Genomic DNA, 22,671 nt, shown 5'->3' with positions numbered 1-22,671 from the left:
CATTCAAACCTTCCTGTACACACACAATAGGAATTGGGGTTCTGAGAAATGGTAACTTTCCTTTAACACAGATCATTGTTTTTCTGTACTTCCAGAGGCATTAAAATAGAAGCACATTACCTTTCAACAGCTGCTATTTCATGATCAGCAGCAGAGCCTGTCAATTTACCACCCATAGAGCTGATTGTTTCTAACTGCAGGGTTAGCCAGACCATTCAGTAACATTATCGTTCTGTTTACAAAGCCTTTGGTTAGTGACAAATCATGAGACTTATCCCTTCCTGCTGTAACTCCATGGACTCCAGTGTTCTCTTTCCCCAGTTCTGGTTCCATGAAAAGAAACACATTAAAACAACCTTCAGAACTAACATGCTGTGGGAAAGTGGAAATGTTGATAGCTCAAATTATTCAGTTTCTTCTGTGTCTTGTGTATGTCTATCTGCTTTGTGTGTGTGACCGGTGGGGCTTTTGTTTGCTCCAGGCAGGTTCAACCCTGTCAGATTTGTTTGTGGGGAGGGGCCAGAGAAAACAGACACTCTGGCCTTCCAAGTTGGGATAGGCAAAGGAATAACAATCCTGTCCCATAAAAAACAAAATATGTTACAGAAACAGTGGTAGGAACAGTGCTAGAGAAACTGGTAAAGAATCACAATGCTCAGGATTGAAGTAATCGGAAATACAGAATTCAAAAACCAAAGCTCAGGGGAGATTTGGGGTTTATTCTCTGAGCTTAGCCATGTGCTATAGCACAGGGAGCACTTTTGGAAGTCTCCCATCCCACAACTGGGGAAAGGAAAAGGATTCTTAGGTTCTAGCACGGATTGAAGGACAGTTATGGGGAATAAGGGACTCCCTCTGACTTACCCTAACTATGTCTGTTGTTACAGAGGAGGAAATGACTTTTTTCCCTATCCCTGCCCTGTTCCTGCTCTTTGTTATAGTTCAATATATTTTAAATGCGGAAAATAATAATAAAAATATCTGCTCTCCAGCACAACCTGAAGCAACATCAGAACAACTGAGAATGAAACAATGTGTTCCCCAAGGGAGAACTCGATGACTAACAATTGCTTTTAAATGGGGGAACAGGATAACCCTGATACTCAGGGTTAGTTAAGACTAGGAAAAGTGATGGAGTTTAGGTCAGGTCAAGGGGAAAGCTAATGCCAACCACTGCACCTGGGCTGCATCTGTACTACAACTTTTTACATTAAGATGACTAACTTGAGCAGCTAACGCCATGTACAGTCCTAGTGGATGGAAGGCACAGGTAGTTTTTGCCTCAGTGTACCTTGCTGGGATCAAACCTCTTCCCCAACTTGAAACTCATGAACATTCCTGGCTGGAGGGATACACACTCCTATGACTCAAAAGGAAAGGAGTTGACAGAAAAGATCATAGGACTGACCCCAAAGAAGGATGAGCTGCAAAAGGCAGAAGGCAGCAACTTATCTGGTGGAGCTGAGACACCACGGTGAAGATGATACAAAAATCACTATGTGGGAATTAACTAATGTGATTTTTTTAAAAAAAATTTGTTTTTGCCAACGCTAGTCAAGGGATTTATTACAATTCTCTCTCCTGTGCATTTTCTGATGTCTAATGAGCCTTGAGTGCTGATTGAAACTTTGCCCGCACTCAGAGCATGTGTAGGGCGTCTCTCCTGTGTGGATTCTATGATGTCTGTTCAGGGCAGAGCTCCGATTGAAGCTTTTCCCGCACTCAGAGCACGTATAAGGCGTCTCTCCCGTGTGGATTCTCTGATGTCTGATAAGGGCTGAGCGCCAACTAAAGCTTTTTCCACACTCAGAGCATGTGTAGGGCGTCTCTCCTGTGTGGATTCTACGATGTCTGTTCAGGGCAGAGCTCCGATTGAAGCTTTTCCCGCACTCAGAGCACGCATAAGGTTTCTCACCTGTGTGGATTCTCTGATGTCTGATAAGGGCAGAGCACTCATTGAAGTTTCTCCCACACTCATGGCACCTGTAGCGTGTCTCTTCCAAGTTGACTCTACCGCTTGTTAGGTCTGAGAGGCTACTAAAGTTTCCCTCTGGCCTCCCCTGAGTCTCACAGGCTTTTGGTTTTTCTGGGAGTGCACAATTCCTGGAAACATTCTCTTTGGATCTTCCTGATAATATTCCATGTGCTTCTCTCTGCTCAGCATCTTCCTGATGGGGTTTCTCCTCCTCATTCTCACTCACCATCCCATCACCTGATGGGAGACAGAGAGAATCCAGACACAGGTCACAACCTGCACCGAAAAGAAAGACAATCTCAGAGAGAGGAATGGAAAAAGGGATGAACAATCCAAAATATGTGTGGGAGAGATCAAACCTATCAGGAGCTGATTTTCCCCAAAACCTTCCCCAGAGGAGAGAGGAAGGGATCAGTTTTGGTCTGCATCTCACGAGAACATTCAGAGGAAAGTGAGCTCGGGGAGCGACCTGCTGCCAGTTGTCAGTCAGAGTAGGAGGGAAGCCATGAGTGACATCTGCCATAATGATTCCACATCTTCAGGGAACAATCCTTAACTTGGAGAGCTCACAGGGTCTTTGTAGGGCACCCCAAATGTTTCCTGCATTCCCACACAGTTGGTTTAATCAAGTCCTCACCTGTGCAGGCAGCTCTTGGAAGCACTTCTTTCTCAGAGCCACGGAGGTCTGGAACCCACTGCTCTTCCCCTCGTTCCACCTGGGAGATCACATCAGGTTTGGAAACTGGAAACCCTACTGCAGGCAAAGAAAACCAGGGAGGTCAGTGGAATTTGTGGGATACTTGTCACAAAGAATAGTCCATGGTTTTAACCCCCAGCTCATTATTAAGCAGTAACATACCAAGGCCAGCTTCCTTGGCTCAAAGAGGCAGGAGAGTTATTATGATTATAAATCATATTCATTACATTAGTGCTAAGGAGCAACTAACAGTGGGTCCCCATTGTGCTAGGACAAGTACAAACACAGAATAGTAGATGGCCCATGCCCTGAAGAATTTACAATCTAAATACACAAGACGGGCACAGAATGGGATAAGGGACAGAACCCACTGTTAGAATAGAGATATTCAGGCCTGCCTGTAAAGCCTATAGTTTAAGAACTTAGGGGTATTTTTATCACTGAGCTACTTACAGGAGTATGAAAACAAAGAATCAAAATCACTGTCTGTATTTGTAAGGGCCTTCTCTTACCATGACAGTCTGAGGCCTTTTCCTTAGGCTAAGGCCTTTGATTAAGCAGCAGGGGCAGCCATAAGCTGGGAAGCAAAGGGTCACATCCTCACATCCCAAACCAGTCACATTGAAATAAGGTGCTATTGGGCTGTTAGGAAGATGATCCTGTCCTGATAGTGCCCAGCACTACCAGATAAAGAAACAGATCTTAAGATGGTTAAAGAAAACTTAGTTTGATAGCAGCCTGGTTTGGCAAGAAATAACTACTCAATGCTTGTGGTTGTGAAACTCTCCTTTTTGTATTCTTTTATCTTTATGGCCACCGCTTTACAATGTTAATCAGTCTGGTTCTCTAATTGTTTTTGTCTGCTGTATAATTAATTTTGCTAGGTGTAAGTTAATTAGGTAGTGGGATACAGTTGGTTAGAGAATTATGTTTCAGTGTGTTAGGACTGGTAAATTAAATTTCAGTACAATGATTGGTTAAGCAAAGGTATAGCTGAGAATATTACTATATAAACTGAGTCAAACAGGAGGGGGAACAGGAACAGGGAAACAGGGCGAATGCTCTGCGGCATCAGAGCTCATAGACTCACAGATTCTAGGGTCAGAAGGGACCAATGTGATCATCTAGTCCGACCTCCTGCATAAAGCAGACCACAGAATCCTATCCATCCACTTCTATAACAAACCCCTAACCTATCCCTGAGTTATTAAGTCTTCAAATTGTGGTTTGAAGACCTCAAGCTGCAGAGAATCCACCAGCAAGTGATCCATGCCCCACGCTGAAGAGGAAGGCGAAAAACCTCCAGGGCCTCTACCAATCTGCCCTGGAGGAAAATTCCTTCCCGACCCCAAATATGACGATCAGCTAAACCCTGAGCATGTGCGCAAGACTCACCAGCCAGCACTCAGGAAAGAATTCTCTACAGTAACTCAGATCCCATCCTATCCCATCCAACATCCCATCATCAACCACTGGGCATACTTATCTGCTGATAATCAAAGATCGATTGCCAAAATTAGGCTATCCCATCATACTATCCCTTCCATAAACTTATCAAGCTTAATCTTAAAGCCAGATATGTCTTTTGCCCCCACTAATCCCCTTGGAAGGCTGTTCCAGAGCTTCACTCCTCTAATGGTTAGAAACCTTCGTCTAATTTCAAGTCTAAACTTCCTAGTGTCCAGTTTATACCCATTTGTTCTTGTGTCTACATTGGTACTAAGCTTAAATAATTCCTCTCCCTCCCTAATATTAATCCCTCTGATATATTTATAAAGAGCAAGCATATCCCCCCTCAGCCTTCTTTTGGCTAGACTAAACAAGCCAAGCTCTTTGAGTCTCCTTTCATATGACAGGTTTTCCATTCCTCGGATCATCCTAGTAGCCCGTCTCTGAACCTGTTCCAGTTTGAATTCATCCTTCTTAAACATGGGAGAGTAGAACTGCACACAGTATTCCAGGTGGGGTCTCATCAGTGCCTTATATAACGGTACTAACACCTTTTTATCTTTGCTGGAAAGACCTTACCTGATGCATCCTAAAGCCGCATTAGCTTTTTTAACGGCCATATCACATTAGCGGCTCATAGTCATCCTGTGATCTACCAATACCCCAAGGTCCTTCTCCTCCTCTGTTGCTTCCAACTGATGCGTTCCCAATGTAAATCTTACCTTCTTATTATTAATCCCTAAGTGCATGACCTTGCACTTTTTTACTATTAAATTTCATCCTATTACTATTACTCCAGTTTACAAGGTCGTCCAGATCTTCCTGTATGTTATCCTGGTCCTTCTCCGTGTTAGCAATACCCCCCAGCTTCGCGTCATCCGTAAGCTTTATTAGTACATTCCCACTTTTTGTGCCAAGGTCAGTACTAAAAAGGTTAAATAAGATTGGTCCAAAAACCGATCCTTGAGGAATTCCACTAGTAACCTCCTTCCAGCTGGTAAGGGGGACACGAGGAAAATGCTCTGCGGTGTCAGAGCAGATAAGGGGGAAACACCACCAAAGACCCCAGGCCCCCTGAATCATCTGGGGAGCCCTGGGTGACAGTCATTCTCTTGTCTCTGTTGGGTATTAGATTGATGTAGGTTACTCCCAGTGAGTCCTAAATGACCCATTCATATCACCCCATGACAGCTATGTGACAAAACACCTCACGTCTCCTGCTCTTTATAATCATGGCAATACCAATCACAGCAGGAAACTGAGGTGTGTATTGGCATCATACAAGTATCACCAAAAGTCCCACCTCTATCTCACACACACTGCTCACAGCCCCTGGAGAGAAAGCAAAGCACAGGAAGTGGACGTTAATCCGGCAAACACAGTGGAGGACAAGCTGCAATCCTCACACACTGGTCAAAAAGGAGAGGCATGTGGGTTCCTATCCATAGAGAGGGGCTGGCTAGGGGCCTGATACCTGAGGGGCCATTCCTTGAGCAGACCATGGAGGCAGGTCAAAGGCTTAGCTACCCCTGAACTGTGACATTGCAAAAGCACATTTTGGGGAATTAGGAAATCTAGTGACTCAGGTGAAATGGGAGGGAGAATTAAACTCCCCCAGTGGGAGGAGAGGGCTGGGGAATTAAACGCTAACATTCAGGAGCAACAGCCTCTAATTCTTCTGAAAAAGGAGAATATAAGAAACAAGAACTGGGCTACGTAACCTCAGGAGGGACAGGTTCAAAGATCCAAGGAGCCTGGAGGGAAGACAGCTCGTGGCTGCTGCAGATGGGAAGAGGGGGGACAAGACTCCCTCCAAACTCTCACTCTTCTTGACCCCGACCTGATTTTACGATCTATGAGCTAGTCTCACGTCTTGTGGGCAATTTTATACTTGCTAATGGTAAGATGCCATGATCAGAGTATTACTTATTATTTTGGTACATGCGTGGAGGCAAAGAGGTGAGCATAAAGAAATGGGTTATTAAGGGCAGCTCGACACTACAGCCGGGATCGACGCTCTGAGATCGATCTAGCCGTGGTGGATTTAGTGATACGATTTAGTAAACGTAGCCTAAGCTTGCTACAGTTCAGGGCCTTATATTAAGTTGAGGCTTTGCGAGAGTGGTTATGCTGAAGCCTAGGATTTACCTGAGGTTTGGGTAGGGATTCAGGGTTAAAGGTCTGGGATCCCCCACAGTTCCAGTCCCCAGACCTCTCCTCCCTCCCAATGACGGGTGCCCTTCCTCCACACTCCCCTCCGCTTCTTCCCATTACTCGCAGCCGGCACCACCTCCCGGCGCCTTGGGAGCTTCTTGTGTTCCCTCCTCATCCCTTATTACTTCCTCCCTCCCTGCTGCCTGCTAGTGTATGGGAGATAAGGAAAAAAAGGGGGACAAAGAAACTTGTCAAAACTTGAATGATGAATAAAGGTATAAAGTTATTACTGCTCAGGTTCTTTATAGACCCCACAGCTTCTAATAACCCAGAGGACAGGACTTCTTACCCAGTGAGGTCACCGTCTCATAATTCTCCTGCATGACATCCCTGTAGAGGGCTCTCTGAACAGGGTCCAGAAGAGCCCATTCCTCCCTAGTGAAATACACAGCCACCTCCTCGAAAGTCACCGGCCCCTGAAAAAGAAAGAGTCCAACACTCAGGACCTGCTGCCCCACTCACAACCCAACTATTCACAGAACAGCAGCACCAGGGAAATGGAAGCTCCAGGAGGCACATGTTAACAGAGTCCCACCCACCCTTGCCTAGAGCAGCCAGGAGGAAGAGAGAACCTTTGTGTCTCCCAGCTGACAGACGGAAGCAGGGTCATCACATTTATCACATAGCTACTAGCCAGAGCTTAATATAGGAGATGGGGCTGTCTCTGGAGCCTGCTGGTAGCTCCCTGGTAGGAATCCCAACACTCTCCAAATAAAATATATGGAAGAAAGGGGAACTCAAAAGTAAAGAATAGAAGTTCGAAGGTCAGAATTGTAGAAAGTTCGCAAGGGAAGCTATCAGAAATCAATGATCAACCAATGAAAATAAGAAAGAAGTTTTTAAAAGGACAAAATTAATCCTAACAATGGTCCAGATAATTAGAGTTTTGAAAGACGTGCTGGAGGAGCATGGTGGACTGTTAATGCTGATTTTAATTAGGACTTGGAACACTTGGGAAATTCCAGAAGACTGGAATAAAGCTAATGCAGTGCCAATATTTAAAAAGTATAAAAGAGATGACGCAGCTAATTACAAGTGTGTCAGTCTGAAATCGATACTGGGCAAGAGAATGGAGCAGCCAATACTGGATTTCACTAAGAAAGAAAGGAGGGTAATATAATTAGTACCCATTAAAAAGGTTTAGACACAATAGAACCTATCAAACTAACTGGATATCCTTATTGGATGAGATCAAAAGTTTACTTGCAGCTAATAGTCCTGAAGTAATATATGTAGGCACATGAGTTGGTTCAGCACAATATTTTGACTAGAAAGATACAAAATACACATGGCATACATTAAATAGATTAAAAACTGAGATTTTAAATAGGGAACCATGGTCGAGCGGATTTCTTTCTAGCGGGTTCCCGCAAGGATTGGATCTTGGCCCTGTGCTATTTAACATTCTTATCAATGACCTGGAAGAGAATATAAAATCATCACCGATAAAGTTTGCAGTTGCCACAAAGACTAGGGATGGGGGTAACTAATGCAGTGTCAGGAGGTTCAGGTTTCAGCACTGGGAGTCTGGGAAACTGTCCCAGCCCTGGCTGGAGGGTTATTTCCTGTTCCACAAAGAGGGGAAGTTTCATTCCCAAAGCCTGTGCCTTGAAATTACAACCTATCTGACACTACAGCCCATATTCAACATAGTGGCAGGATTATAATATGATTAGGACATGACTCATTTTGTACAAAGTGTCTCATGTGTAGTGTCACTGGAAAAGTTATCATTTGCTGAATATGATTATCTTACCTGTGTTATGGATACTGACTCTGTATCTATCTTTCAAATGTGCTTACTCTGGGTTAACAGCCACAACGAGCCTTTCAAGTATAACAATGAAGAAGCCAGACAGTGTTCATGGCTCATCAACAAAGACAATGGACTGTGGAAGAGCTTAGCCCTCCTGTGAACGGTTCAGCCAGCCTAGGAGTCATGGCTACTGTGACTCAGCAGGGCATGTGACCAGATCACATGACAATGAACTTCATTTTGCTACCTGTATTTTTCCACAAACTGGACTGGGAACTGAGGTTTGAACAAAGGGTTCCTGCCATATGGAAAAGCTACATAAGGTGGAGTGTGACATCAGCTCTTGGCCTCATTCCACGCACAAGAGAACTCCTGGAAACACCTGAGGAACAAAGACCGAACTGGGGGAAGTGCTGGTTCCAGGGTAAAGGGATTTCTAGCTTGTGTATGGAAACTTGGTGGACTGCTTGTATCATCAGTCAGGGCGAGAAATTGCTAACTGAAATTCTATCCAAATAGTATGTTAGGTTTGGTTTGAGTTTTCGGTTATTTGCTAGGTAATCTGCTTTGATCTGTTTGCTAACACTTATCGCTGGGAAATTGGCTGTTGTCTTCTCTCTCTCCTTGAGTGGCTTAGGTAATGCACTCAGGTAGCTTAGTTGGCTGCATGGAGCCACCTGCTGTCGTGTTGGGTGATAACAGGCCCTGGAGAGGCAGGCTGAATCTCCAGCAAAGCAGTGTGAGAAGGGCCAGCCCAGCTTGAGGGTTAGAGGGCACAGCGGTTCCCAGAAGCCCCCCAGACTGCACCCCGGGGTGACAATCCATCACAGCCTAAAGTACACAAGTCTCAGCAGTTTTGTCACATCCTGTCCCCTTCCCTTTCTCCACTAAAGATATTTCCTGCCTCCCACCACGTCTAGCAGATCCCACCAGTGGTGAGCTCCAGCCGGTTCGCATGAACAGGTTGTTAAATTTAGAAGCCTTTTTAGAACAGGTTGTCCCAGGACTACTGGTTCTAAAAAAGCTTTTAAATTTAACAAAGGCTCAGGCAGTTGTCCACCCGGCCCCCGGCCCCAGCTCACCTCCCCCTCTCCTCTGAAAGCTCCATCCTCCTTCTCCTCCCCATCCCCTGCTTCCTGCGAACCAAATGTTCAAGGGAAGCCTGAAACAAGCAGCAGGCAGGTAACCTGGTCCGGGGGGGGGTGATGGCGACGGCACGCGTGGCTCAGTCCGGCTCCACCTGGCCATGGTCAAGCGCCCCAGCCAGGTCCCGTCTAAGCACCTCTGGCTCGGGGCTGGTCCCGGACGAGCGGCTCCGATCCGGCCCAGCTCAGGCCCCGCAGCACCGGTCCCAGCCGAGCAGCTCCAGCCTGGCTCAGGGAGTTGGGTCCTGCGGCGCCCGTCGCGGTCCAGGCCGAGCTGTCCCAGTCCTGGCCCCAGGCAGTGTGGTCAGGGGGCAGGGAGCGGGTGTTTGGTGGGTTGTGGGGGGTGGATAGGGGTCGGGGCGGTCAGAGGGCAGGGAACAAGGGAATTGAATGGGGGCAAGGGTCCCAGGGGGCAGTCAGGAAGGAGCAAGGTTTGGATGAGGTGGTGGGGGGTAGTCAGGGACAGAGAGAAGGGATGGTTGGATGGGGCAGAGGTTCCGAGGGGGCATCAAGAATGAGAGGAGGGGTTTGATGGGGTGGCAGGGAGCAGTCAGGGACAGGGAAGGGGGGGATGGATCAGGGGTCCCTGGGGGGGGGTGTCAAGAAACAGGGGGGGTTGGATTGGGGCACGACCCCAGGGGGGGCATGAGCCCCTCATGAAGTGAGGAGGAAGGAACCTGTTGTTAATATTTTGGCAGCTCATCACTGGCTCCCACCCTCCTATACATTTACCGCTTCTCTCCCTCCAAGCAGAACCCACCACCAGCTCCCTGAGAATCCCTTACATGAGCCAGCTCCATTGCAGCCATTGCCTTCCCCCTGGGAGGATGGGATGATCTGGAGCAAAACGTGGACGTTATTCTGCAGCCTGCCAGGGTGAGAAGGGCAATGTGAGAGAATTCAGACAGGGTTTCTCTCCTTTCCACATGTTGATTCCCCCCAGGATTTCCCCTGCTAATGGACATTCTAGGTTCTGCCACACTGGGAAGCACAGAGTGACCTTATTCCAGTACAGATCTAGCCCCCTCCTACCAGGGCGTAACCCTCTGACACATGGTGAAACCCTCCCAGTAGCAGAGTCTCTCTGTTACACTTATGAAATTTGCAGGCGATACCAAGCTGGGAGGGGTTGCAAGGACTTTGGAGGATAGAACTGAAATTCAAAATCATCTCGACAAACTAGAGAAATGGTCTGAAGTAAATAGGATGAAATTCAATAACGACAAATGCAAGTACAGCGCTTAGGAAGGAACAATCATAGAAAATGGGAAATAACTGCCAAGGAAGGAGTGCTGTGGAAACGGATCTGGGGATAATAGTGGATTAGAAGCAGAATATGAGTCAACAGAGTTACACTTTTTTTGCAACAGTAAGTATATCATTTCGGGATGTATTAGCAGAAGTATTGTAAACAAGACACGAGAAGTAATTCTGCCGCTCTACTCCGCACTGATTAGGTCTCAACTGGAGTAGTGTGTCCAGTTCTGGGGACCACATTTCAGGAAAGATGTGGACAAAATGGAGAAAGTTCAGAGAAGAGTAATAAAAATGAATAAAGGTTTAGAAAACATGGCCAATGAGGGAAGATTGAAAAAACTGGGTTTGTTGAGTCTGCAGAAGACTCAGAGGGGACACGATCACAGATTTCAAGTACATAAAAGTTTGTTACAAGGATGCCAGAGAAAAATTGTTCTTCTGAATCGGTGAGGATAAGACAAGAAGCAACGGACTTAAATTACAGCAAGGGTGGTTTAGGATAGAGACTAGGAAAAAAACTTCCTGAATGTCAGAGTGGTTAAGCACTGGAATAAATTGTCTAGGGTGGTTGTGGAATCTCCATCACTGGGGATATTTAAGAGCAGGCAGGACAAATACCTGTCAGGGATTGTCTAGATAATATTGAGTCCTGCCTTGAGTGCAGGGGACTGGCCTAGATGACCTCTCGAGGTCCCCTTCCAGTTCTATAATTCTATGAACCAAAGGCCAGAGAAGAGCAGAATCAAAGGAGTCACTCTGGGGAATTCCCCCTGTCACTGTTCCCAAGGCAGCTCTCTCAGGTTTACAAAGCTGTTTGATGCTCCAGCCTTTATACAGTCTCTCCTGCAAGTGCCCCTTTCATGGGCTGGGCCTAGTTTTAGCTTTTGGGAAGCATGACCCCTGGGGCTCTGAGACTGGGCCTTCTTGCCTCAGAACATCTTGTTTCTTTCTGTGGCTCCACAGTGAGTCCAAATGAGTAGATACTCCTGACAGAGACAGTGAACGTAAGAACGTTCAGAGCTGCCCACTGCATCAGAGCAATGGTCCATCTAGCTCAATCGCCAATGCCAAGTGCTTCAGAGGGAATGAACAGAACAGGTAATCATCAAATGATCCACCTCGTCACCCATTCCCAGCTTCTGGCAAACAGAGGCTAGAGATACTATCCCTGCCCATCCTGCCTGTGACACTGGTAGATGAGGTGTTAGCTCTTGCAAAAGCCCCAATGTCTTCATTGAACAGGGACAAAAACATAGCTGGAATCAGTCTGACTCACTTGTGTATTAGGGATTAGGATTATAAGAATGCGTTTACACTTTATTGAATGCTTGTGAGTTGCTGCCTGGGTTAATATCTGACTAGTTGCATTGTGAGCCTCTGTGGCTCTGTAAATCACCAGACAGGAAAGAGACTTTATCTAGGTGAAGTGCTGACTGGCAACCAAATGCATTACATCCTGCCTGACAGGAAAGGTTCATCAACACCAGATAGACTATTATGGGATGTTAAAGACGACAAAAGACTGTTGTTGTGCTCTTGACTTCCCATTAGCTGAGTTTGCAGCTCAGAGCACACTGGCAAGAAGGGGATAAAAAACCCCAAACAGAAGGAACTGATTTATCTGTATGCTGCTTGGACTCTGGGGGGCAAAGTTTCTAGGCATAAGCAAGAGATCCCCAGCTGATTAGCCTGGGTTAGTCCTAAGGAAGATATAGGGCTTGCTTATTATAGAGGCTTCTATTACCTTTTGAAATTTAAGACTGTAACTTGTCTCCATCTATAGGATTACATGCTTTAACTTTGTAAACAACTCTTGTTTCCTTTTAAATAAGTCTTAATACAGGTTATTACAGGACTGGCTACAAGTATTGTCTTTGTTGTGAGATCTAAGATTCAACTGACCTCAGTAAGTGACTGGTCCTTTGGGACAAGGTCAGGTGTGACAAAGCCCTGGCTGGGATGATTTAGTTGAGGATTGGTCCTGCTTTGAGCAGGGGGTTGGACTAGATACCTCCTGAGGTTCCTTCCAGCCCTGAAATTCTATGATTCTATGACTGGTAGTAACCTGAACATTGCTGTGATTCGTGGGCTAAGGCAATGGTTCTCAACCAGGGGACCTGGGTCGCCTGGGGGCCACTAGAAGGTTTCAGGGCGGGCGCCAAGCAAGGCCAGCATTAGACTCACTGAGGCCCAGGGCAGAAAGCTTAAGTCCCAGCGCATGGGGCTGAAGTCCAGGGCCCTGAGCCCCTATCTGAGGCTGAAGCCAAAGCCTGAGCAATGTAGATTTGTGGGGCCCCTGTGGCATGGCACCCCGAGAGAGGAAGAAAGTGCCTTGAGGACTCAGCCAGAAGGTTGAGCCCTGACACACTACTGGCTTAGAAGGTCTCTGCCAGTCAGGAAGCGCTAGCAGCGAGGGAAGACTGGCAATTGATGGTTGGAGGGGTGAAGGGGTTTGGGGTATGGTGGGGGAAGAAGCGTCTGGGACTGGATAATCTGGGGCTGGGCAGTCTACATAGGGGACACTTGCTCCTCCTGTGCCCTTTCCACACCCTCTTGCGAGTAGAGAATGACCACCCTGTCCCCACCTCCAGAGGCAGCCGTGTCTCGGGACTCTCCCAAGTTCCATCCACTAACTCTCTTCTCATTTGGGGTATAGCTTGGGGCAACAAACCACCACCAAGATGAACCCAGATGAATGCTGGGTGTTCTGGTGCCACAGGGGCCTCTGGAGGGTGAAAGGCAGAACTGTAGCACTTCTCAGGCAGAATGTATCTTCTTCAAGCCAAAAAAAAGAAATTCTGTGCTGGACGTGAATTCTGTGCATACACAGCGGTGCAGAATTCCCACATGAGGACGCACACCTGCCACAAACATAACCTGCTCACTCCCATCTCTTCTCCCTATGTGTCGAGTCCCTGCTGCTGTCATTAATGCACACAGGCTTTCACTCTCATTAGTGCTGGCAAGACCCAATCCAGTTACAGGACTGAACTCTTATTTTCCTAGCACATGGGACAGCTTCAGCTGAGGGGGAGACGAGATGGGGAGGGGGTACAAAGGGGAAAGTTGTTGTACCCATGTTGGTCCCAGGATAGCAAAGAGGTATTTTTAATTAGTTCTAAAAAAATTACCTCACCCACCTTGTCTGTCCAAGAGATCTGAAAGTGGCAGAAGGAGACAAACAGGAAGACAGAGCTCAGGACTCAAAATCAAACATTTCCAACCCCTGGAAGAAACTACATTTCCCTTCTGCCCCTGGGTATGTTTGGATCCTATATGAGGGACCACCCCATTCCCCTCACAACAGCAAAGAGAAACTGCAGCCAGCCCCAGATGGTCTTTCCCAATCCTGGCATGTTTGTTGTGACAGTTTCTGTGTGGCGGGTGCACGGGCTGGGTACAGCTGGACCGATCTGCAGATTGGAAAGTCAGGGCAATTCTAGCACAGCTTGGGGGCTATGGGCAGAGGGAGCAGTTCTGGAGCTGCGCCTCTGTCCTCTCTAGGTCCCATGGCAGATGGCTCTGGCAGCATCAAGTGGGTCCATCACTGCAGGGGAAGGTTGGGGTAGTGTCTGAGATCAGGGTGAGAATTGGAGGGGGGTCCATGATCACGAATAGGGGATGGAATTCACCTCCCCACCCCTCTGCAGAGCTCAGCAACTAGGGATTTATCCAGTGAAGTGAATTTCACTCTGGGTGACTTTGAGTCAGACACGGAAAGATCCTTGGGCCTTAGGTTCCACACTGGCCACAGGAATTTACTAGTTCTCCCTCCCCAGACGGCCGGGGGCAGCCAGGGATAATTAGTGGGTTATGGGAATTAGAAGATGAAAATTCACTAAGAACAATGATATTTCTGTGTTTATTATTAAATCCCCAGACACCCACCAATCCCCGTCCTCCTTCCGATGAGCTATAAATATCTAAGGGACTCAGCTACTGATCCTGCAGTCAGTTCCTGCCCTTTCCCACTTTCTACAGCAGCACTTTTAACACCAGGGCAGGGAAACACGTAAATACTTTGAACCAAATTCCAGAAGCTGCTGAGCATGGAGAAGTTAAAATGAAACCAAGGTTCCATCTCTCCAAGGACCTGGCCCCTAGTGCAAAATAACAGACACTCCCCAGAAATCTGAAATGGCCACTTCATAACTGACAAAATGTTAATAATCTGTTCATTTCTGGGAATTACCAATAAGAGAAACAACCCAGTGATGGTGATATCCTGAGGAAAAGATCTCATGTGTCTTTAGATCATACCCATTTGTAACCTGGAACTTTATACACTAAAATGCCTAATTCATAGCCCTACGGAGATTACCTGGCATCACAATGGGGCAGAATTAATGTTGGGTCCCTTAGTTGTGAATTTCCATCCCCTAACATATTGCAATTGCGGTTAAGTGGGTTTGACAAAATTCATTTTGTCTATTTCTTTCTTTTAATTTCAACAGATAGTGATATTTATTTTTAAGCCCTTTTTTCAATGTTTACAATTTCAATGTTCAGAGTTGTGGGAAGTTATGGGAGTCCTCGGACAACAATTATTTAATTATAGTAACTGCTGAGATTCCAAAAGCCAAATCATATAACTCTTCAAAGCGAAATTGTCAATGTCACATGCAAAATATACAGTGTAAATATTCTTATATCAAACTCCACTTTTTCCAGAAGCATTTCTGTATATTACTTATACAAATATTTTTTCATGTGTGTCTGTGTACAGTGAAATCAGCATTTGCAGCAATTTATTCATAAAAATGTAATCATTTCAAACATAATTTTAAGTAATGAAATACTTGAATTCTTTCACTTCCTAGACTGGAAGTTTCAGGATAATTACTCCGTCCCAGTGATGTATTTTGCTCTCAGTACCATAACCCTCTTGTGATGTAGCTCTTGTCTGGGTGCTCTCCTGAGGTCAGTGGCATTATGATCAGAAGGTGACACACTGACACATGAGCAGAGACACATGGAGGCGGGTGGAGGATGAGGTAACATGGAGCCTACCAGGGTTGAACATGGCCCTAAGAACAAACGCCCTCTCAGCCTCTCCTCTCTCCCCCCTCCCAGAGTCAGTAACTGGGATAAATCGTTGATTTGAGCTGATTTGAGATTGGGAGCCAAGTTGACCAAGAGGCCAGAACTCATGGAGGGTTTAAGAGAAGAAGTCAACAGGACTGGGTAGAGGCATTTCAGAGCATTTTCCCCATTAACCATTCTGCCATGTATATAATTTAGAAACTTTTCATTCCCATCTAAACACCTTGGAGCTAAGCTGGGTTGATGCATTTCCACTTACAGTGGTACAGTTTTAATTAGGTGTTTAATCAGATGCTCATGCAACACAAAGCAGTGAATAATGGGTGTGCTTTCATTCATTAACTTGACTGTGCTGGGCATCGCTTTTAAAAAAAGATGGTGTGAGGAGTGTCAAAATTTTAGGCATTAAGAAATGGTACGTAGGTGTTAGTTCCTTTCTCAAGCGTTTCTCTCCTAATTTTAATGTCAGTTTTGAATTAGTATTAATACCATGTTCTTTTAACAGCAGTAGGGTCCTTTTGTATAATTGTTTGCAAGATTTCAATGGATATTGCGAACCAACCGTCTTAACCTTTTATTTTGAGATTCCTAAATACAACCCAGCGCACCTCTCCTGAACGACTGCAAGCCCTGGCCGGTGACATGTTCCTTAGAGAGCAAACACCTGACGAGCCCTCTCACCCTAAAAGCGCGCATTTGGCTCTTTGACACTGCTTTATTCGCCCAGCCAGAAAATGCTATAGGGAACCCGGTCATTACAGCCGACCGTCACTAGGTACAGTTCTACTAGCTATGGGTCAACATTCAAATGGTTCTGTTTGTTTATCTTTCATTCAGCGTTGCAATTCTTAGATCCTATTTAAAAACTGGAAGTGAAATAACTGAAGCAAGTTAAGAAGAGAGCGGCATCGGGCATAGGTGGGGGTAAAACAATAAATGGAAAGAACTGACTATGCAAAAAGGAACATCACAAATTATCAGAGCCCCAGATCCCAGTCCAACTGAACCCACCCCGGCCAGGCATATCAAGCTGGGTCCCTGGAAAATCACCCAGCCCATCTGGCAGTGAACACTGCGTATTCCAGGCAGAGCTACGGCGTGTGCGTCTGCTCTGCTGACATGCTGCTTTGGTATGGAAAGCACCACAGCCACAGGAAGCAGAGACATGGACTCCTACAAAACACATTCCCTGATACACCTCCAATGCCGCATCCCCTCACACCTCCCCACTGTCTGCCATCCCCTCCCCTACCTCCACATGGCCATTCTCAGCCTATTGCTAACGCTTCCTCCCAGCCTTCAGCACTATAAATCAATAAAACATGGTGTTACAAAAGGTGGACTGTGCCACAGAAACCTGATCTGGACGTGAGTGAGGTTTTTGATACAGTTCCACATGGGAAACTATTTGTTAAATTGGAGAAAATGGGGATCAATATGAGAACCGAAAGGTCAATAAAGAATTGGTTCAAGAGGAGTCTACAAGGGGATCATATTGAACGGTGAGTTGTCAGGCTGGAGGGAGTTACAAGTGGAGTTCCTCAGATCAGTCTTGGGACCAATCTTACTCAACACTTTTATTAGTGATCTTGGCACAAGAAGTGGGAGTGGGACACAAAGCCGGGAGGGATTGCCAATATGGAGGAGGACAGGAAAATCATACAAGAAAATCTGCATGTCCTTGAAAGCTGGAGTAATAGAAATGGGATGAAAATGAATAGTGCACAAATTCTAGTTGTTAGTCCCCAAGTGTATAATTTTGCAATAAGCTGGGGATTTATCGATTGGAAGTGACAGAGGAGACTGGTTGATCAAAGGATAATTATGAGCTGCCAATGTGATGCAGTCATGAAATAGGTTAATGCAGTCCTAGGATACATCAGGTGAGGTATTTCCAGCAGACACATGAAAGGGTTAGTACTGTTATAAAAGGCACTGATGAGACCTCATCTGAAATACACCTCTACCTTCTGCCCTTAATGTCTCTGAGTCTATAAACTGTGCTTTGTGTTGCACAGACACTGATGGAGATCAGGGCCCCATCGTGCAGCACATGGCAGAGAACCTGACTGAGATCAGCACCCCCATTCTGCTGGGCACTGCACAGACAGAGAGGGACAGTCCTTGCCCCAAAGAGATCACAATCCAAAGAGACAATTGGTAGGAGGAAAACAGAGAGGGGCTGTGACTTCCCCAAGGTCACCAAGCAGGTCAGGGACAGAGCCAGGAACATACACCGTTAACGCCAGAGCCACATCACCCGCAGCTTGGAACGGTCCCCACACCCCATTGTATTAGGCTGCAGGAAGAGATGGTTTGTCCACGGATGCACAGGCTGTCTTGGCAGGGCAGCTCAGCTGCGGTCCCTGCACACAGCTGGGTGTGTGTGTCATGAGTCAGGAGAAGTCAGTGTCCAGTCCTGTGGGGCTGTGCTCCTGGCTCATACCTCCAGCACTCACTGCTGCCCCTCCCTTACCAGCTGCACTGGTCAGCCAGCCCCAGGCCTCTGTGAGGTCACTGCCCTCCACTCCCACCACTTTAAACCTTCAAACAGGGATATGGTGCACCAGTGCCAGAGTGCACTAGTGAAAAGTCTGTCTGTACTAAGGATTTGCACCAGTGCCTAAAACACCAGTATGGCAGAGACGTTCAGTGCCCAGAACAGCAGGACGGTGGCACTAGAACTGGGATCTAGTTTTAGCTCTGTCACAGACCTTGCACACATCAATGTTTCTCCTCCCAACTTTAGTCTCTTTACCCAGCTGCCCACTCACTGGGGTCTCCTCTCTCTCCACAGCTGCTCACCACTAAAATCTGTGTGCGTGTCACCAGAGCTGAGGTACTTCAGCTCTGGAATAGTCTTACAAGGGGGGCTGTGGAGTCTCTTTTCCTGCAAGTTTTTAAGAACAGGTAGGACAAACCTCTGTCACAGATAATCAATATATACTTGGCCCTGCCTCGGCAGAGACAGCTGGACTTGATGACATCTTGAGGTCCTATCTAGCCCTACATTTCAAGGATGCTATGCGATATATATGCATAAAACAACATACAGAGAAAAACTGCACAACAACATGATGTCAAGCCATTCAAAAAACAACAACAAAACAAAAAACTACATTGCACAGCATAAAATGACACAATACTAAGGAGAAGAAAGCAACACGATGCAAACTAACACACCTTAGGACAAAAGTACACAATGCAAAATAGCTCAACTCAAACCAACACAACATAGACACCAAACAAGCTGAGGCAAAACAACGCACCATAAAACTATGCAACACAACATGGTGCAATCACAGTTCCAAAATGCAACATGCAAAACAGCTCAGCGTAGAACAGGACACAGCACAAAAGAGAATTATTTCAATGCAGGCCTGGAAGGGATCTTGAGAGGTCATCTACTCCAGCCTCCTGTGCTGAGGTAGAACCAAGTATCCCTAGACATTCCCAGACTGGTGTATCTCTAACCTGGTCTTAAAAACCTCCAGTGAAAGGAATTCCACAGTATCCCTTGGAAGCCAATGCAAGGCAGATACAGGCCAGAACAACGCTGAACACACACGCTGGGCTTGTGGATAAGGGGAGAGGCAAGAACTGAAACCATCTGGGTTCAGTTCCCAGTTTTGCCACAAATTCTCCATGCAAACTTGAGCAAATTACTTCAGCTCTCTGAGCTTCAGTTTCCCCATCTGTAAAATGGAGAGTCGCCTCCCACCATTGGCCTATTTGGCCTTTCAGCTTTTTGTGGCAAGGCCTCTCTGTCCCTGTGGGCATGTCGACACTGCAGTCAGACACCGGCAGCTGGCCTGTGCCCGCTGACTTGGGCTCACACGGCTCAGGCTGTGGGGCTGTTTAATTGTGGTGTCCATGTTCCGGCTGGGGCTGCAGCCCAAGGTCTGGCACCCTCCCACCTCGCAGGATCCTATAGCCTGGCTCCAGCCTGAGCCCAGACATCTACACTGCAATTAAACAGCCCCTTTGCCTGAGCCTGGTGAGCCTGAGTCAGCTGGGAAGGGCCAGTGGGGGGTTTTAATGGCAGTGTAGAGATACCCTTGGTGTCTTTTCCGCACCTGTCAGAATGGGGACCCTGATCTTGGTCAGTGTCTGTGCAGAGCCCTGCACAACAGGAAGCCTGATCTCAGTTGGGGACTCTGCAGCTCCCAGCATTACAGGAGCCCTGATTTTGTTTAGGGCCCCTGCAGCAACTGGCAAAATGTGGGGGCAGGATCTCTGTCAGGGTCTGTGCAGTGCACAGTACAGGGGTGGGGTGTGATCTTCGTTACGGTCAGTGCAATGCCAGGCCCAACGGGGACACAGATCTCAGTCGAGGTCTCTGAAGTACTCAGAACAATGGAGGCAGCTGTTTGGGTCACAGTCATGCGCTGCCTGGCACAAGGGGGACCGTGATTTTAGTGCAGGTCTCAGTTTTACCTGGACAACACTGGGGTCTGATCTCACCTGGGGTCTCTTCAGTGCCTGGCAGAACAAGGCCCAGATCTCAGCTGGGGTCCCCGCAGCGCCTTGCAGAACAGGGCCACACTCAGTACGATAGGAGCCCTGATCTCAGTCACACACCTGGAGAGAAAAGTGGGAAGATTTTTGAGAATTCAATATCCGTATTTCACAACTGAGGAGAAAATGGGGCACAAGCTGAATATTTGCCAATATAAGGGACAAGCATCAACATGTGGGGAGATTTTATGTCACCATTCAACAGTTTAAGAGAGAAGAGGGGAAATTGGAGGGGATTATACAGGGACATTGAATCAACAACAGAATGGGACTGATTCTACTTGCCTCACACTCACAGGGCCAGGAGGGAGCCCTGGGTGATGTCTTTTCACTGGGGAAAGGAGCGGGGCTGGAGTCAGAAGGTCGCTGGCTGTGGGGAGGGGCTGGCAATGGGGTCTGGGAATGTGACTAGCAGGTGATGGGGGGAGGAGTAACTGGACTGGGAAACCTGGGGCTTGGCCATCTCAATGGGGGACACTTGCTCCTCCCTCCCCTCCCACGCCCTATTGCCAGCAGAGAGGGGGCCCCCCCAACCCAGAGGTGTCCCTGTCTCAGGGCCCCCCCAACCTCTGCCCAGCTCAGAAATCACTCGGGGGAACCATTTCCCACCCACACAAGGACAAATCCCTGCGGGTGAAAATGGGGGAAACACCCCAAACCTGAGATCTGAACTGGCCATTGGCGAAGGGCAGAGAAAATGGGGCACAATGGGGGGAGGGGAACAGGGAACTTCTCAGGGGTTTGGGGGAGGGGGGGTCACCCTGGGTGCTGCTCGTTGCTCTCTAGGGAGAAAGGGGGCAGGACGGGAGAGGAGGGGGGTCCCCACGGGGGGGGGCAGCGGTAAATCCGAGGGGATCTCAGCCCCCCCCTTTCTCTCCCCGCTCCTCGGGGGTCACCTGCTCCCCCCCCCTCGGCCATGTCCGGGCTGCACAGACATTTCCCCCCCGCCCCTTTCCCAGCCCCCGCCCGGCCCCACGGGGGGTTAATGCGGGACTCTCGCCCTCCGCGATCTGCGCATGCCCAGAGCCCAACGGCACAAACCCTTCTCCGGCCCCGGGAGAGGCTCCAACGGCCCCGCGCGAGCCAGGCAGAGCCGGAGCGGCCCGCGCGCGCTTGCAACTCGTTTTCTTCTCTCCCACCCAGCGTCACTTCCGGTCCACGGAGAGTCAGGAACTACATCTCCCAGCCTGCCCCGGGGGCGCTTCCGCTTTTTCTAGCCCAGGGAAGAGAGGTCCCCGGGGCCAGCCTGACCCTCCCCGCACCGCTCATTCTGTGTCCCGGCCCCACCCCCTCTCCCAGCCGGGGCCTCTCAGACCCGCCCCCGCCTCTTCCTGGGGAGCGGCAGAGCTGGGAGGGTTTATGACCCCCACGTAATAACCCCCCCTGGCAGGAGCGTGTCCGCCCCACGTGTGTCCCCGCCCCGCGGCCTTCGCTCCCGGCCCCGGGATTTGCTCCAGTTCTGAAGCTAGTTGCAAAACGGGAGGACTGCTCAAACTGACGTTACACCGGCACAAGGGGGCGGGGTCTGGGCCGGAGGGGCAGGAAGGGGCGGCTCCCCCCCCGGCCTGGCCCTGACCCGGGGCCCCACGCAGGAGGGTTGGACACGCGGGGACCCACCTCAGCCCGGAGGGGGCAGGGGAGGGGCTGGGGCTCCCCAGGGGAAAAGCAGGGGTGGGGGCTGGTGCTGCTGAACCATCAGACTAAGGAGCCCCCGGCTGAGAGTGCAGCGAGCACGTGTCAGTTCAGCGCTGGAGATGGGACCCAGCACGTGTCAATTACCTGCCTCTAAAGCCTCTAAATCCCCTGGGCACCGCTCGCCAGGGCACAGCTTGGGAGCTGCCCTGGGAATAGATCCTGCGGGAAATCCCTTCCCCCCTCTGCTAGCTTGTGTTTGTTACAGTCCTGGAAATAGCCCCGCTGCCTGTGTGCCCCGCAGAGAACAGAGGAGCAAATTCTCTCCCTGTTCGCCCTTCCACAGCCATGAAAGGAAGGAATAAACCCCCAGTAGTGCCCTGCCCCACAGAGTCCCCCCCTGTAAGGAGAGAGATGTGCAGTGACTAGGGCTCCAGCTCAGCGTCACCAGGTTTATATAACTTTTGGTGATGCCCAGAACGGGTCCAAGTCCTGCCCTTCCTTCCTCACCCCCTACCTCAAAGCTCTAGGAGGGAGTTTGGGTACATGAGGTGCAGACTCTTGGATGGGCAGGGCGTAGGTGGGGTGGTGGCAGCCTGTGGGAGTGAATTTGGGTGCAGGAGGGGGTGCGAATTCTTGGAGGGAGTTTGAGTGCATGAGGTGCATGCTCTGGGGCTGGGCAGGGGGTTGGGAGGCAGGGGTCGGACCCTGGGAGGGAGTTTGGGTGTGGGTGAGGTGCAGGATCTGGGCTGGATCGGGGGTTGGGGTGCAGGGGGGGCAGTGGCTGGCGTTGGGATGGAGTTTGGGTATGGGAGGGATGTGGGCTCTGGGCTGGGCCAGGGAGTTGGGGTGCAGGGTGGTGGTGGTGGGCTCTGGGAGGGAGTTTGGATGTGGGCGGGCTGAGGGATCTGGCCTGTGGCAGAGGGTTAGGGTGTGGCACCTATCTTGGGCAGCTCCCAAGAGTGACCCACACCCCCATCTGGCA

General features: G+C 48.6%; 1 protein-coding gene and 1 long non-coding RNA gene across 8 annotated transcripts in view; both read right to left on the bottom strand.

Moving 5' to 3' along the window:
• LOC127039428 (zinc finger protein 7-like) overlaps positions 1 to 21,221 on the bottom strand; it is a 121,313-nt gene extending 100,092 nt beyond the window's left edge. For 2 of the 7 annotated variants that reach the window (XM_050933177.1, XM_050933179.1), the window contains exons 1-3: positions 8,339 to 8,443; positions 6,625 to 6,751; positions 2,613 to 2,729 (exon numbers count right to left, since the gene is read on the bottom strand). In XM_050933177.1, coding sequence (XP_050789134.1) covers positions 2,613 to 2,729; positions 6,625 to 6,751; positions 8,339 to 8,428 — 334 coding nt within the window. In that variant the 5' untranslated portion in view covers positions 8,429 to 8,443. Of the gene's footprint in view, positions 1 to 2,612; positions 2,730 to 6,624; positions 6,752 to 8,338; positions 8,444 to 10,021; positions 10,105 to 20,000; positions 20,118 to 21,095 lie in introns of those variants that run through there. The other 5 variants (XM_050933176.1, XM_050933178.1, XM_050933180.1 and 2 more) reach the window with 4 other exon arrangements.
• LOC127039516 (uncharacterized) lies at positions 700 to 2,013 on the bottom strand. Its single transcript, XR_007771094.1, has 2 exons — positions 1,916 to 2,013; positions 700 to 1,663 (listed from the first exon to the last, which is right to left on the bottom strand). It is a non-coding gene; the product is annotated as an uncharacterized LOC127039516 (long non-coding RNA).
• Positions 21,222 to 22,671: the final 1,450 nt, after the last annotated feature.

The sequence above is a fragment of the Gopherus flavomarginatus genome, chromosome 23 (assembly GCF_025201925.1).
Source record: "Gopherus flavomarginatus isolate rGopFla2 chromosome 23, rGopFla2.mat.asm, whole genome shotgun sequence".
In the NCBI taxonomy this organism is placed as follows: Eukaryota; Metazoa; Chordata; order Testudines; family Testudinidae; genus Gopherus; species Gopherus flavomarginatus.
This window is presented reverse-complemented; position numbering and strand designations above follow the sequence as displayed.